The sequence below is a fragment of the Oryctolagus cuniculus genome, chromosome 4, assembly GCF_964237555.1.
Source record: "Oryctolagus cuniculus chromosome 4, mOryCun1.1, whole genome shotgun sequence".
NCBI classification, from domain to species: domain Eukaryota; kingdom Metazoa; phylum Chordata; class Mammalia; order Lagomorpha; family Leporidae; genus Oryctolagus; species Oryctolagus cuniculus.
The window spans coordinates 175,307,722-175,320,510 of NC_091435.1; the positions used below are offsets into that span (position 1 = coordinate 175,307,722).

Here is a 12,789-nt window from a genome sequence, read left to right on the forward strand (position 1 = left end):
CTCCCTCTTTCTCTGTAACTCTGTCTTTTGAATAAAATAAATTTTTAAAAAATATATGGGGAATGAGATAAGCATATTAACTGAACTGATTAATGAAATGATTTTGTTTTCATCTTGTTCTATCTTAAAAATGGTTTTAAAGAAGCTATTTGACAAAAAATATAGCAAAAACATCCTGTTAGTCAATGACAGAATAAAAAGAAAATCCCAGTAACATGTACTCATAATTAACCATAGTCAAGTTCTTACAAAGTCCTTAATGACACTTTAATATGACCTAAACACCACCTTTGCCTCTAGCATAAATTTTCCATCTGTCTGGGTAAGTAATGGCTCGGAAGCTCTGAAGTTTGCCCAGAATGCCATCATCTCTGGACTACTGTGTCTTCCCCTCCCCTCTTTCTAGTTTTTCAACACTGAACAAAACACCTGGATGGTTATTCCATGCCAAGCATACTGCCAGACACTGGAAATAACAGCTTTTAAGACATGCATGTTTCCTGCCTTGAAGCTTGTATTTCATTTTTTTAAATTGTGTGTGGTTTTTTTTTTTTTTTTTTTTTTTTTGACAGTGAGAGAGAGAGAGAGAGAGAGAGAGAAAGGTCTTCCTTTGCAGTTGGTTCACCCCCAGTGGCTGCCGCGGCCGGCGCACCGCACTGATCCGAAGGCAGGAGCCAGGTTCTTCTCCTGGTCTCCCATGGGGTGCAGGGCTCAACCAGGACTAGAATCCGAGGTGCTGGCGCTGCAGGTGGAGGATTAACCTATTGAGCTGTGGCACCGGCTGAAGCTTATATTTCAGTAGGGAGATGAAAAAGTAAAGGAAGAGCAGGCAGGCATGAGGTGGTCTAGAGGAAAAGGGCAAAAGCCCCAAGGTGAAAAGCAGCAGCACACTGGCGTGTAAGTGTGAGGAGTCAACAGTTCATGGGGTCCAAGTTCACTACAATGCTCTTACACTGTTTGACACCCTCTAGTTTTCAGAGTGTGCCTACAGTTAACATCACAATACAGATGAAGCATTTCTGCCATGAGCACACATTCATTTTGTCACCCAATAGCAAACACCCAGCAGTGGCTCACAGAATCCAACGTGAAGAGGAAAAATCAACAAATAAACTTTGGCACATTCACATCTCAGAAAACATCAAGTTGTTAAAATATATATAAGGGAATGAATTGGAATGAAAGTATTAACCTTCTTTCAGCGAAGTTTCAATAAGAAAACAGTTTTCATCTGCCTTCTCTCCTGTTCTAGCAGATTCCAACAGCCAAGCTATGGAGACTGCGGGTATGTTCCACTTCTTTGCAGCTTCATATTTAGAACCACCTGGCTCTTTTAACACAAGATGTGTACTTGCAAACATGCCTTTCTTTGCGTTGGCTTTGCGAACAAAGAACTCTTGAACACTAAAATGTGTATTTAAAGAAAAGCAAGATACAGTAAGTCAAATACACAACAGGTCAAATACACAAGTCAGCAAAAAGAAAAAAGTTTCTAATACAACAATGTGGACAGAGTTCATATAAGCATAAGAAAATATACACTGATTAAAAATTGTTTTATCCTATCCTAAATTCATTATTTTATAGTGCTTACTCTTAAGTACTGTTATAACAATTAAACATTTTACAAAAATAAGCAAATTAAATTGGGCTTTCAAATGACAGAAAAATTGCCTCCTTAATTAGTTATTACCCACTCACCTGTTCTTTCCTTCCAAAAGGAGCAAAGTGGATACTACAACTTTTCAAAGCTTTTTCACATATATTATTTGATCCTTTCAATATTTGTGAACCATAAATATTTTACAGACATGGGAAAAATAAATAGAAATTAAGTGACTTACTCAAGATCACTACGTATTAAACATTGAATGTGGGCAAAAAGCCAAGGTCCACGGCTTGAGAGATACACAGAAGTCAGTCTTTTGTAGCTTCTAGGTTTTATGTTCTAGTTTTCAACTTGTTAAGATCCACTTTCTACAATTACCCCATTCATCCACTTGGTGTTTATTTAGATATGAAATAGGACTCCAACTTTGCTGAATAAGATCTCTTCCTCAATAATCTGAAGTGTTAGTTTTGTCATGAACAACGTTACTGGTTGAATTTGTGTCTATTGCTAGATTTATTGTTCACACATTGAAATTCTTGCTCCTTATAACCCCACTATTATTTAGTGGGATTTTACAAAACATTTAAATAATTTTTAGGGCTAGCCCCAATTGTTCTATTTTGGAATCTTCACGGCTTTCCTGTTCGCCAGTCTTTTCATCTGAGTCTCAGCACTGGGTTGCTTACTGGCCTCCCTGAATGGTTTTGTTGGTATAGCAGTCCTCCTTTGCCCATGGCTCTCTGTGGTTTCAGTTACCTGTGGACAACCACAGTCTGAAAATATTAAATGGAAAGTTCCAGAGCCGGCACCACGGCTCACTAGGCTAGTCCTCCACCTTGTGGCGCCGGCACACCGGGTTCTAGTCCCGGTCGGGGCGCCGGATTCTGTCCCAGTTGCCCCTCTTCCAGGCCAGCTCTCTGCTGTGGCCTGGGAGTGCAGTGGAGGATGGCCCAAGTGCTTGGGCCCTGCACCCCATGGGAGACCAGGATGAGTACCTGGCTCCTGCCATCGGATCAGCGCGGTGCGCCGGCCACAGCGTGCTGGCCGCGGTAGCCATTGGAGGGTGAACCAACGGCAAAGGAAGACCTTTCTCTCTGTCTCTCTCTCTCTCACTGTCCACTCTGCAAATCAAAAAAAAAAAAAAAAAAAAAAAAAAAAGAAAGAAAGAAAGAAAGTTCCAGGACATGAATCATTTATTTGTCAGCATGTCCATGTTCAACTCATTTGTGCTACCCGCCCATTGGCTAGTTCAACACTACTACCATCACAATGTTGAACATGTGAGACCACATTCACCAACTTTTAGTACAGTGCACTGCTACAGAAGTTCTTGACGTTCACTGCCTAGATTCTTCCGTCCTTTAGAGGTTGCAATCCTCTCCTTCCTTATTTACTTGCTGGAATACACATGCAAAGGGGGCTCTGCCTTACCCACTGTCATGTTTCCCTAATGCAGACTGTATAAGCAAAGGTGGGACAGATACTTGATCCTTCTCTTTCCCAGCTTTCAAAATAAAGGGTTGGCTCCCAGGGATCTTCCAAAGATCCTCAAACTTTAGTTTGGTATAATTATAAAGTCATAACTTAAATACTGTTGATGTGTTTGCCATAGTATTAAATAAAGTTGGAACCACATGAGGGTACTTCCAAAAATTCATGGGAAAATTAATCAATATTTGTTTATTTCATAACACACAAAAAACTGAAATCCATGCAATAAAGCTAAGAGATTTTCTTTTTCCATAACACACATTTTCCATGAACTTTTAGAAGAACCCTCATATGCATGATCTAAAAAAAAAAAAACTGCACCAAATAAACTTATTCTTTACTTCCTCTTTCCATGAACTTTTTAGTGTCCTTTTATTTTACATCAAAATTAGTAACAAATGGATCAATGGGATAGAACGTAAGAACCTGAAAGGTGGGGGCCAGCACTGTAGTGCAACTCGTTACGGCATTGCCTGCAATGCTGGCATCCTGTGTGAGCACTGGTTTCAGTCCCAACTGCTCCACTTAAGATCCAGCTCTCTGCCAACGTGCCTGGGAAAGCTTTAGCTTCTTTTGGTGGGAAATACTATTTTAAGGTTACAAGCCAGGCACTGGGACTACTGGGTTGGTAACTAAATTTCTAAGTTTATAAACAGTTTTAATTTCTTCATTGAACCAGGAGTCAGCAAAAATATTCTGAAAATTTCTGAAAGGGTCATTTAATTTTCTATTCATTTCTACTTCTTTTGCACTGTGATGAGAATGTGGTCTATATTCTTTCCACTTGCCGGCATCGCATATGGGCACCAGTTCAAGACCCGGCTGCTCCACTTCTGATCCAGCTCTCTGCTGTGGAATGGGAAAGCAGTGGAAGATGCCCAAGTCCTTGGGCCCCTGCAACTGCGTGGGAGACCCAGAGGAAGCTCCTGGTTTCTGGCTCCGGGTCGGCGCAGCTCTGGCCATTGCAGCCATCTGCGGAGTGAACCAGCAGATGGAAGACCTCTCTCTCTGCCTCTCTGTAACTCTGCCTTTCAAAACAGAAAATAAATCTTAAAAAAAAAAAAAAAAAAAAAAAGAGGTATGTTCAGTGTTTCAGGGTGAATATCTAGTTAATGCTATTCAAGTCTATATTTTTTTTGTTGGTTTGTAAGGCTGAACAATAGAGTAAAGAGACAGAGAGATCTATCATCCACTGATTCACTCCCAGGGCTGAGCAAGTCCAAAGCCAAGAGCCAGGAATTCCATCCTGATTTCCCACAAGGGTGGAGGGGCCCAAGTACTAGTGTCATCTTCTATGACCTTCCCAGATACATTAGTAGGAACCCAGGTCAGAAGTGGAGCAGCTGGGACTCAAACCAGCCCTCCAATATGGCACGCTGGCATTGCCAGCAGTGACTTAGCTCGCTGTGCTGCAACGCTGGCCTCTCCTCCTTGTTTTCTGTCTATCTGACCTGTCATGAAGTAGAAGATGGAACTTAAATTTCCTGGTAATAGTTTTGCATTAATTTCTCCTTATATCTCTCATAGATTTTGTTTTGTGAATGAGAATACATTTGATAGGTACCTTCAGTGTGAACAGCACTCTTATTTACAGCGCTGCTGTTTTTGTTTAATGCCTTTCAATTTGAGTTCAAACTTCTGAGAGTAAAACTGCAACCTCTTTCCGTTCCTTCCCCAACAAATGCCCTAACATTCACTTTGTATTACATTTATCTTTTGCTTAAAAGCAGTCAGGCCTTGCTTTATGATATAATCAAAATGTACTAGCTTTTTAATGTAAGAGTTTGACTCATTTACATTTACTGATATAATAATTTTATTTTTTTAAGCAGCCACCATTAACATTCAATTAGGTGTTGGACTAACAGAGATTTTTTTTTTTTGACAGGCAGAGTGGACAGTGAGAGAGAGAGAGAGAGAAAGGTCTTCCTTTGCTGTTGGTTCACCCTCCAATCTTTTAAATTAATTTTCTTTCTCTCGAAGTATTTATTATTCCCACTTAACATTTGCATTTTTGGCCAAAACCCAGAGAAGCAATGAATTTATACTGAAAAAAGAATAAATCATACATATGGTATACGGAAAGGTACTAATGCTTAGAAAAGTACTATTCAAAAATGGCCCATGTAATACCATTAAATATTCCCTCTTCTGGTAGCTAAGGCAATTAGGCATCAATGCCCGTAGGCATCTGCAAGGCCTCCATCTAGTAGCACCCTCCCCATCTGTCACCTTGAGCCATTACAACACATACCACATACCACCCATTACTATATTAAAGAGACCAAGCCAAATTCTAATTCGAATGTTCTCCATTAAGTCAAAACAAATAAAAAGGCACACCAAGAAAACAGGTGCACTAAAAATACTACCTACCTTGCTCCAAGGAGATTTGCTAAAAATGTCAGAGAATCTTTTTCAGCTCCAACACACTGGCTAAAGGAAAGAACACAATCCGCTAAAGGAGTCGCTCCTGGCATTACTGGGACTGGTGTGAAGAGAGGATTTGACTTTGGCTCAACTAAGGTCTGACAGTCTATACAAACCACCTTTTAAAAACAAAAATGAAAAAGCCACCTTGAAACAAGCAACCAGTGATTAACAGTACTTCAGTTACAACAGCTGAATCAGTTTCCATGAAAGTAAGTCTTAATATAACTTTGTGTATTTTCATTATCAATATATTTCGAATTGTAGTATTTAAATAAATATAAATGTATCAATTCATTGCATTAGGATATTAAAAATCAGTAAGATTTATCTTAGAGTTACTAAAAGCTGCTTTAAATTTCATTTGTTCCAATGTCATTAGTTTGGAATTTTTTTCTCAGAAAATTAAAAAGGAAAAGTTAATGGTGAAATTACTAGTGATGAGCTAACAAGGAGGGATACTATAAAGCTCTCACACTCTAGCTCTAGAAAACAGGAGACAAACCGGATAAGGTCTGAGTGACTTCCTAAGAAGAAATGTTATTGTGTCCCCTGGGAAACAGTAACTGCTACTCTAACATCATTAGGCCCAAGAAGCTTAAACGTTTTTGAGAACTTCCCTTGCTAGAAGCAAAACCCAGACAGTGTTCAAATCCAAATGCCAATTTACCTACTTGAACTGCATAATAAATATCAACTTTTGGCATTTAGATAGGCTTCAATGCTGTAGTATTTTCTTACCAGCCACGTATTTGTAACAACTTCTCCAACAGTTGCTTCTACTTCACACCCCAGCAGAGGAACCACAGCATAATCAGCAACAGTTCTGCTTGGAAGAGTTACGATTTTTCCAGCATTATCTCTTATGATCTTTGCAATATTGGATTCATTTTCTCTGCTAAAACCCAAAACAAGGAAGCTCTTTTGGCTAAACAAGCCTTCTTCAGCAACTGTAGAAACGTCAGGGCAGCAATGACTGGCAGAAGACTGGTTTTCTTCTTGTAGAGAAATGTGCGTAGAATCATTACAGGGCTCGACACGGGTAGAATCATTACAGGGCTCGACACCGGTAGAATCATTACAGGGCTCGACATGGGTAGAATCATTACAGGGCTCAACTTCAGACTTCCCAGCTTCGGCCTTCTCATCCTCAACTGGAAGAAAACAAGAAATGTTTTCTAACATAATCTATCTTCAAACTTATTTCCTCACAAGAATACTAATGTAGCAATCTGAGAATCTGGGCCACACTTACAAACTAAGATTGAAATGTATACAAAGGAGGGATGAAATCCATCCCATCTACAGGGCTATCAAGAATATCAGTACAGCTATTCCTCAGCTTAGATGAGGTTACATCCTGGTAAATTCACTGCTAAAACCAGTAACTCAAGAGACAACAGACTAAGTTGCCCCCAAAACGTTAGTCCAGAAGGATACAAGACCTGACACCAGCCACACAGACATCAGAGTTTCTAACCCTGTGCAAACTCACAGCATAAAACCTCTGGCCCCACCAGGCCCAAAACTCTCCACATCCTGTGGTAACATGCCGAGTATAGTTTGCATAAAGTGGGATGTTTCCTTCCCATGGACAGCCATCAAGGCCAAGGCTCCCTTTGGCCTTCACTTTCCCAGGGATTTCTTTATTCTTGTTCCTTTCTCTTCTCCCTTATGGAGAACTGTACAACCCATAGTCATCCAATCCTTTAATTACAAGATAGAATGTTATCCTGCCTCTACCAATTGAACTGCTGGCACCAACTGATATTATCCTGCTCTCCACTGGCAGTCTTTGCCTTTAAAACTTGTTTGACATCTTTAAGGCCTTGGAGCACAAAAATGACTGCTTCAGTTTTGTGTTTTCCTGGGCCACAGATCTAAATAAGACAGATAAAACTCTTCTGTCTTTAATTGACTTGTGCCTCAGTTTCTCTTAAGGGCTGACACTATCCTAAGTTGAAAACATTTCAAGTCACAAGCACATTTAATGTACTTTATCTACTGAATGTCCTAGCGCAGCAGCACAGTACACTGCACAGCACTGGATGCTTAGCCACGTGACTCTGTGGCTCACTACTGCTGCCCAGCAGGAGAGAGTATCACACTGTATTTTGCTTGCCCAGGACCAGATCAAATTTCAAAATACTGTTTCTATTAAATGCATACTGCTTCCACACCAGCATAAAGTAAAAAACTCTTAGGTCAAATCATAAGAAGTCTAGGGCTGACTCCATTACCACCTTCCAGTAGGAAGAACAATACCTATCATATTATTCCCTAATAACCCGAGTTAGTTGAAAATTATGATGTCCCAACAAGACTGCCTTAGTTCCGAATTGTTTTAGATAATTCAAAACAAAATTGAGAAAATATTAAGGGGAAAAAATTAACAGGCCTAAGTACTATAACTGTCAAGCCCTTAACATGGAAGTGGCTATATATAAAAATAATACAATTACAATTACTTCTACTTCAAAAATTCCTAAAATATTTCACGTTGAAATTGGAGCTACTGGGGCTGGCGCTATGGTGTAGCAGGTTAAGCTGCCGCCTGCAATGCCGGCATCCCATATAGGTGCCAGTTCAAGTCCCGGCTGTTCCTCTTCTGATCCAGCTCTCTGCTATGGCCTGGGAAAGCAGAAGAAGATGGCCCAAGTCCTTGGGCCCCTGCACCCATGTGGGAGACCTAGAAGAAGCTCCTGGCTCCTGGCTTCAGATCAGCACAGTTCCAGCTGTTGCGGCCAACTGGGGAGTGAACCAGTGGATGCAAGACTCCTCTCTGTCTCTCTTTATCTCTCTGTGTAACTCTAACTTTCAAATAAATAAATAAATCTTAAAAAAAAAAAAAAAAAAAGATGCCACTTGGGATATCAGCATTCCATATTACAGTGCCTGACTTTCAGTCCCACACCATAATGAACATTCTGGGAGGTGGCAGGTAATGGTTTAAGTTGTTGAATCCCTAAGACCCATATGAAGTTCCTGACTTCTGGCTACAGCCTGGCCCAGGCCTGGCTGTTGCAGGCATTTGAGGAGTGAACCAGTGGTGGGAGATCTCTCTCTTTCTATGTCCTTCTGCCTTTCAAAGAAATAAAATGAGTATTATATAATTAATTAAAATGTACAGCCCCTAATATGCAATAAACACTGTCGAGTCAAGGCTAAAAAGTACAAGTAGCAAAAATCTGCTGTGTTTTTGAAAACTTCAGTAGTGCTGCACTGGAAATATTTTGCAGCTGGGTTGGAAAATGATTTTGTCTAAGGATCAAACTGGGCCAACGCCTACTTTTTGTACTGCCTGGGGATTAATGGTTCTTGAATTTTTTAAATGGCTGTCAAAACAAAACAAAACAAAACTTACTCAGTTTTGCCCTCTACAGTGTCCGTTACCTGTGGTCAACAGCAGTCTAAAACTATTAATTGGAAAATGTCCAGACGTAAACAATTCATAAATTTTAAATGCACACTGCCGTGCAGTGATGAAATCAGGCGCTGTCCGGGATCCTGAGCATCCCCTGGCCAAGCACATTCTGCCATCCGGCACTCTGCAGCAGACTCAGCAACCAGAACAACGACTGCTGGATACTGGAATGCTGTGCTCAAGCAACCCTCACCTTACCTGACAACAGTGGCTGTGCTGGCAGTTTGCTAAGATGTCTGAGAAGGCAGCAGAAGTCTCCCATGTGGGAGACCCAGAAAAAGCTCCAGGTTCCGGGCTTCCGATTGGCCCAGCTCTGGCCATTTTAGACATCTGGGGAGTGAACCAGTGGATAGAAGACCCCTCTGCCTCTGCCTCTGCCTCTGCCTCTGTAACTCTAGCTTTCAAATAAATAAAATCTTTTTCTTTTTTTTTTTTTCCAAAAAAAAAGTTCAGTAGTCACAGATCCTTTAAATTAATCAGTACTGCAAAATCTTCCCACAAAGGAGTAAGAGGATCAGATAGTTTCAGTTTACATTCAACTACCAAAGAATTCCAATGTTACACAAACTTGAAGAAGGGCTGGGCTAAGCCAAAGCCAGGAGCTTCTTTCAGGTCTCTCACATGAGTGCAGGGTCCCGTGCACTTGGGCCATCTTCTGTTGCTTTCCCAGGCACATTAGCAGGGAGCTGGATCACTTGGTTAATCCTCTGCCTGTGGCACTGGCATCTCATATAGGCACCAGGTTCTAGTCCCGGTTGCTCCTCTTCCAGTCCAGTTCTTTGCTGTGGCCCAGGAGGGCAGTAGAGGATGGCCCAGGTGCCTGGACCCCTGCACCTGCATGGGAGACCAGGGGAGGGCACCTGGCGCTTGGCTCCTGGCTTCAGATTGGCGCAGCTCGCCAGCTGTGGCGGCCATGTAAGGGGTGAGCCAATGGAAGACCTTTCTCTCTCTCTCAAATATAAAAAACAAAAAATACAAAACAAAACAAAACAAAACAAAACAAAAAAGTGGAGAAGCCAGGATTTAGACCATCCCCACGTGGGATGCCAGTGTTGTACCTGGCAGCTTAACCAGTTGCCCCACAGTGCCAGCCCCCAGACTATTCTAAGACTGGTTAAAGAAAATTTCAGATACACTATAAACAAATCAAATGCACTAATTTACGAAAAAGTAATATATCTAGAATAATTAAAAGTTGATTTGACAAATCTATTTGACAAACCTATTAATATAATTTACCACTAAGTACAGGAAAGGGACCAGTGCCATGGCAGTATAGCAGGTAAAGTTGCCCCAACTGGGACTAGAACCCAGGGTGCCGGCGCTGCAGGTGGAGGATTAGCCAAGTGAGCCACGGCCCTGGCCAATATTATGCTCTTAAAACGGGATATATGAGGGGCTGGTGATATGGCGCAGCGAGTTAACGCACAGGCCTGAAGCGCCAGCATCCCACATGGGCGCTGGTTCGAGACCTGGCTCCTCTACTTCCAATCCATCTCTCTGCTATGGCCTGGGAGATGGCCCAAGTTCTTGGGCCCCTGCACCCATGTGGAAGACCCGGAAAAAGCTCCTGGCTCCTGGCTTCGGATCAGCTCAGCTCCAACCGTTGCAGCCAATTGGGGAGAGAACCAGTGGATGGAAGACCTCTCTCTCTCTGCCTCACCTTCTCTCTGTAACTGACTTTCAAATAAATAAATCTTAAAAAAATCTGTATATATGAAAAAATGAAATGTGTTCCCTGCATATAAATAAAAGTTTGAAAAAACAAAACAAAACAAAACAAAACACAAGGAGAACCTACTTTCCTTCCTGTCTAGGTAGGCAAAAATTTAAGCCTTACAATACCTTATGATGGAAAAGATGTGGAACTAAAGGAACATTCAGTCATTGTTGTGTAAGTGTAAACCAGGCCAAACACTTCAGAAAGTAATTAGCATTATTTAAGGAAGTTGAAGAAGATCTATCCCTATGAATCAACCATGACATTCTTGGGTTTATAGACTAGGAAAATTCTTGTTCATATACACAAGACAGACACAAGAACAGTGTCAGCAATACTGTTTGTAATGGCAAAAAAGAGCCATGACAGCAATGTCCAATGGCAAGAAAAAGGGTAAAATTTTGTTCTCTTCACATATCAGTATGATATATTCATAACCAGTTACTCGAATTAGATGAATATCTTTCAAGCTGGGTGCAGAGAGTAGCAGAAAAGTACTACTATGTTATCACATACACAAGAAATTTAAAAAGTATGTATCATTTATGGATAAATACAAAATCAGGGATTCATGGGAGGCTTTTGGCACAATAGAAATGTTCTATTTTTTTGTAACAAAAATACATTTAAAAAAAGACTTCATAATTCTTGATTGGTAACTTATCTTAACGCACAAGACTACATACTGAGGTATCAGTAAAGTGCAACACTGAATGCATTAAAAACTACAATAATCTTATAACAGGCACCTGTTACAATGTTTAAATGACAATATAAATTCACACACAAACCAACCAAGGCCTGTATATGTAAAAGGTCAAAGTGGAACTGATTAATTGAAGAGAGGAAAGAAGGTTAAAGAATCCAGAGCCCAATGGCTGTTCCTACTCAGAGAAATAAAGTCACAAACATAAAACTTCAAGATCAGAAAAGATTAAACTTAAGACCCAGAAAACAGCATAAATCACACATGTACTAAAATATGTCTTACTGCAGACACTAATCAATTACTTCTCACCTGCTGTGGCGTGATTATTCACATACTGAGAGAGCAGATCCTCATCAGCTTGCTTGTGGCTTTCATTAGGGGCCAAGTCTTTCTTAGAGAAGCTGCTGTTCTTTTTTAAAAGTGTTCTTTTGCTTCCAAGTTGATCTGAAATTGGAATTTCCACTGGCTGGTAGTTAGCATGGCTATATGGCTCTTCAGGAAGCATGTAACCTTTACTAAAACACTCTAGCAACCAGTTTGCTCTCACAACATGAGGCCTACAAAAAACAGCACATGATTGCCCATCAGTTTGAGTTCTAAAGCCCGTCATTCCACTGTCATACAGCCACCACAGTTGCAAGGACATGCAATTTTCCAAGAAATCACTACACAGAAACTTTTGAATTAAAAACTGATAAAACCTGTGGGCTGATTTATTCCAAAAGTGCTTCAATTCATCATCATAATCTCCCACGATTACATGAGTTACATCTTCATTAAGCTGGTTAAAACGAACTCCACCTCCACTGTTAATAAGCCTTCTCAGTTTATCCAGCTTTCTGCCACTGAAACCGCAGAGATATATCTGCAAAGAACAAATATTTACTTCAGTGCATTTAAGATGCTTTACTTTTCTCAGTAGAAACAAACTGATAAAATACATATACATATCTATATCCACTGCTTACAAATAAGACAACTAGACTCTTTATATATTAACAGGTGAATGTATTCTGAAACTTTAGGTTTTCTTTACAATCCTATAATCTTAAGTATTTTGAAGTTTAAATGAAATAAAAGCCAGAATTCAACATTTTTGGGACATTTGTGCATAGCAATTTAAAAAACACAGGTAGCTTCCTGAATTGTGAAGGTCTTATCACTTGTAAATCTTACAGTAATTGTAGAGATAAACTGTTTAATTGTCTGAATTCAAAAATCCTGGTTTTCAGTGATCAATGAATGCCACATGACCAAGGGCATTTCCTTAAGCTCTCAAAATCAATTTTCTTACCTATAAAGCTTTTTCAAAAAACAAAAAACAAGTCAAAGAGCTGAATATTAATACTTTGAGTATATATGCACAAAATAATTTTACTTTTAACCATTAGAATGTATACACT

General features: G+C 40.2%; 1 protein-coding gene across 1 annotated transcript in view; it reads right to left on the bottom strand.

The window, feature by feature from the left end:
- TOPBP1 (DNA topoisomerase II binding protein 1) overlaps nt 1–12,789 on the bottom strand; it is an 80,063-nt gene that overhangs the window by 53,234 nt on the left and 14,040 nt on the right. The window contains exons 9-13 of the mRNA XM_008249226.4: nt 12,088–12,251; nt 11,696–11,943; nt 6,275–6,687; nt 5,480–5,652; nt 1,193–1,404 (exon numbers count right to left, since the gene is read on the bottom strand). Coding sequence (XP_008247448.3) covers nt 1,193–1,404; nt 5,480–5,652; nt 6,275–6,687; nt 11,696–11,943; nt 12,088–12,251 — 1,210 coding nt within the window. The remainder of the gene's footprint in view (nt 1–1,192; nt 1,405–5,479; nt 5,653–6,274; nt 6,688–11,695; nt 11,944–12,087; nt 12,252–12,789) is intronic.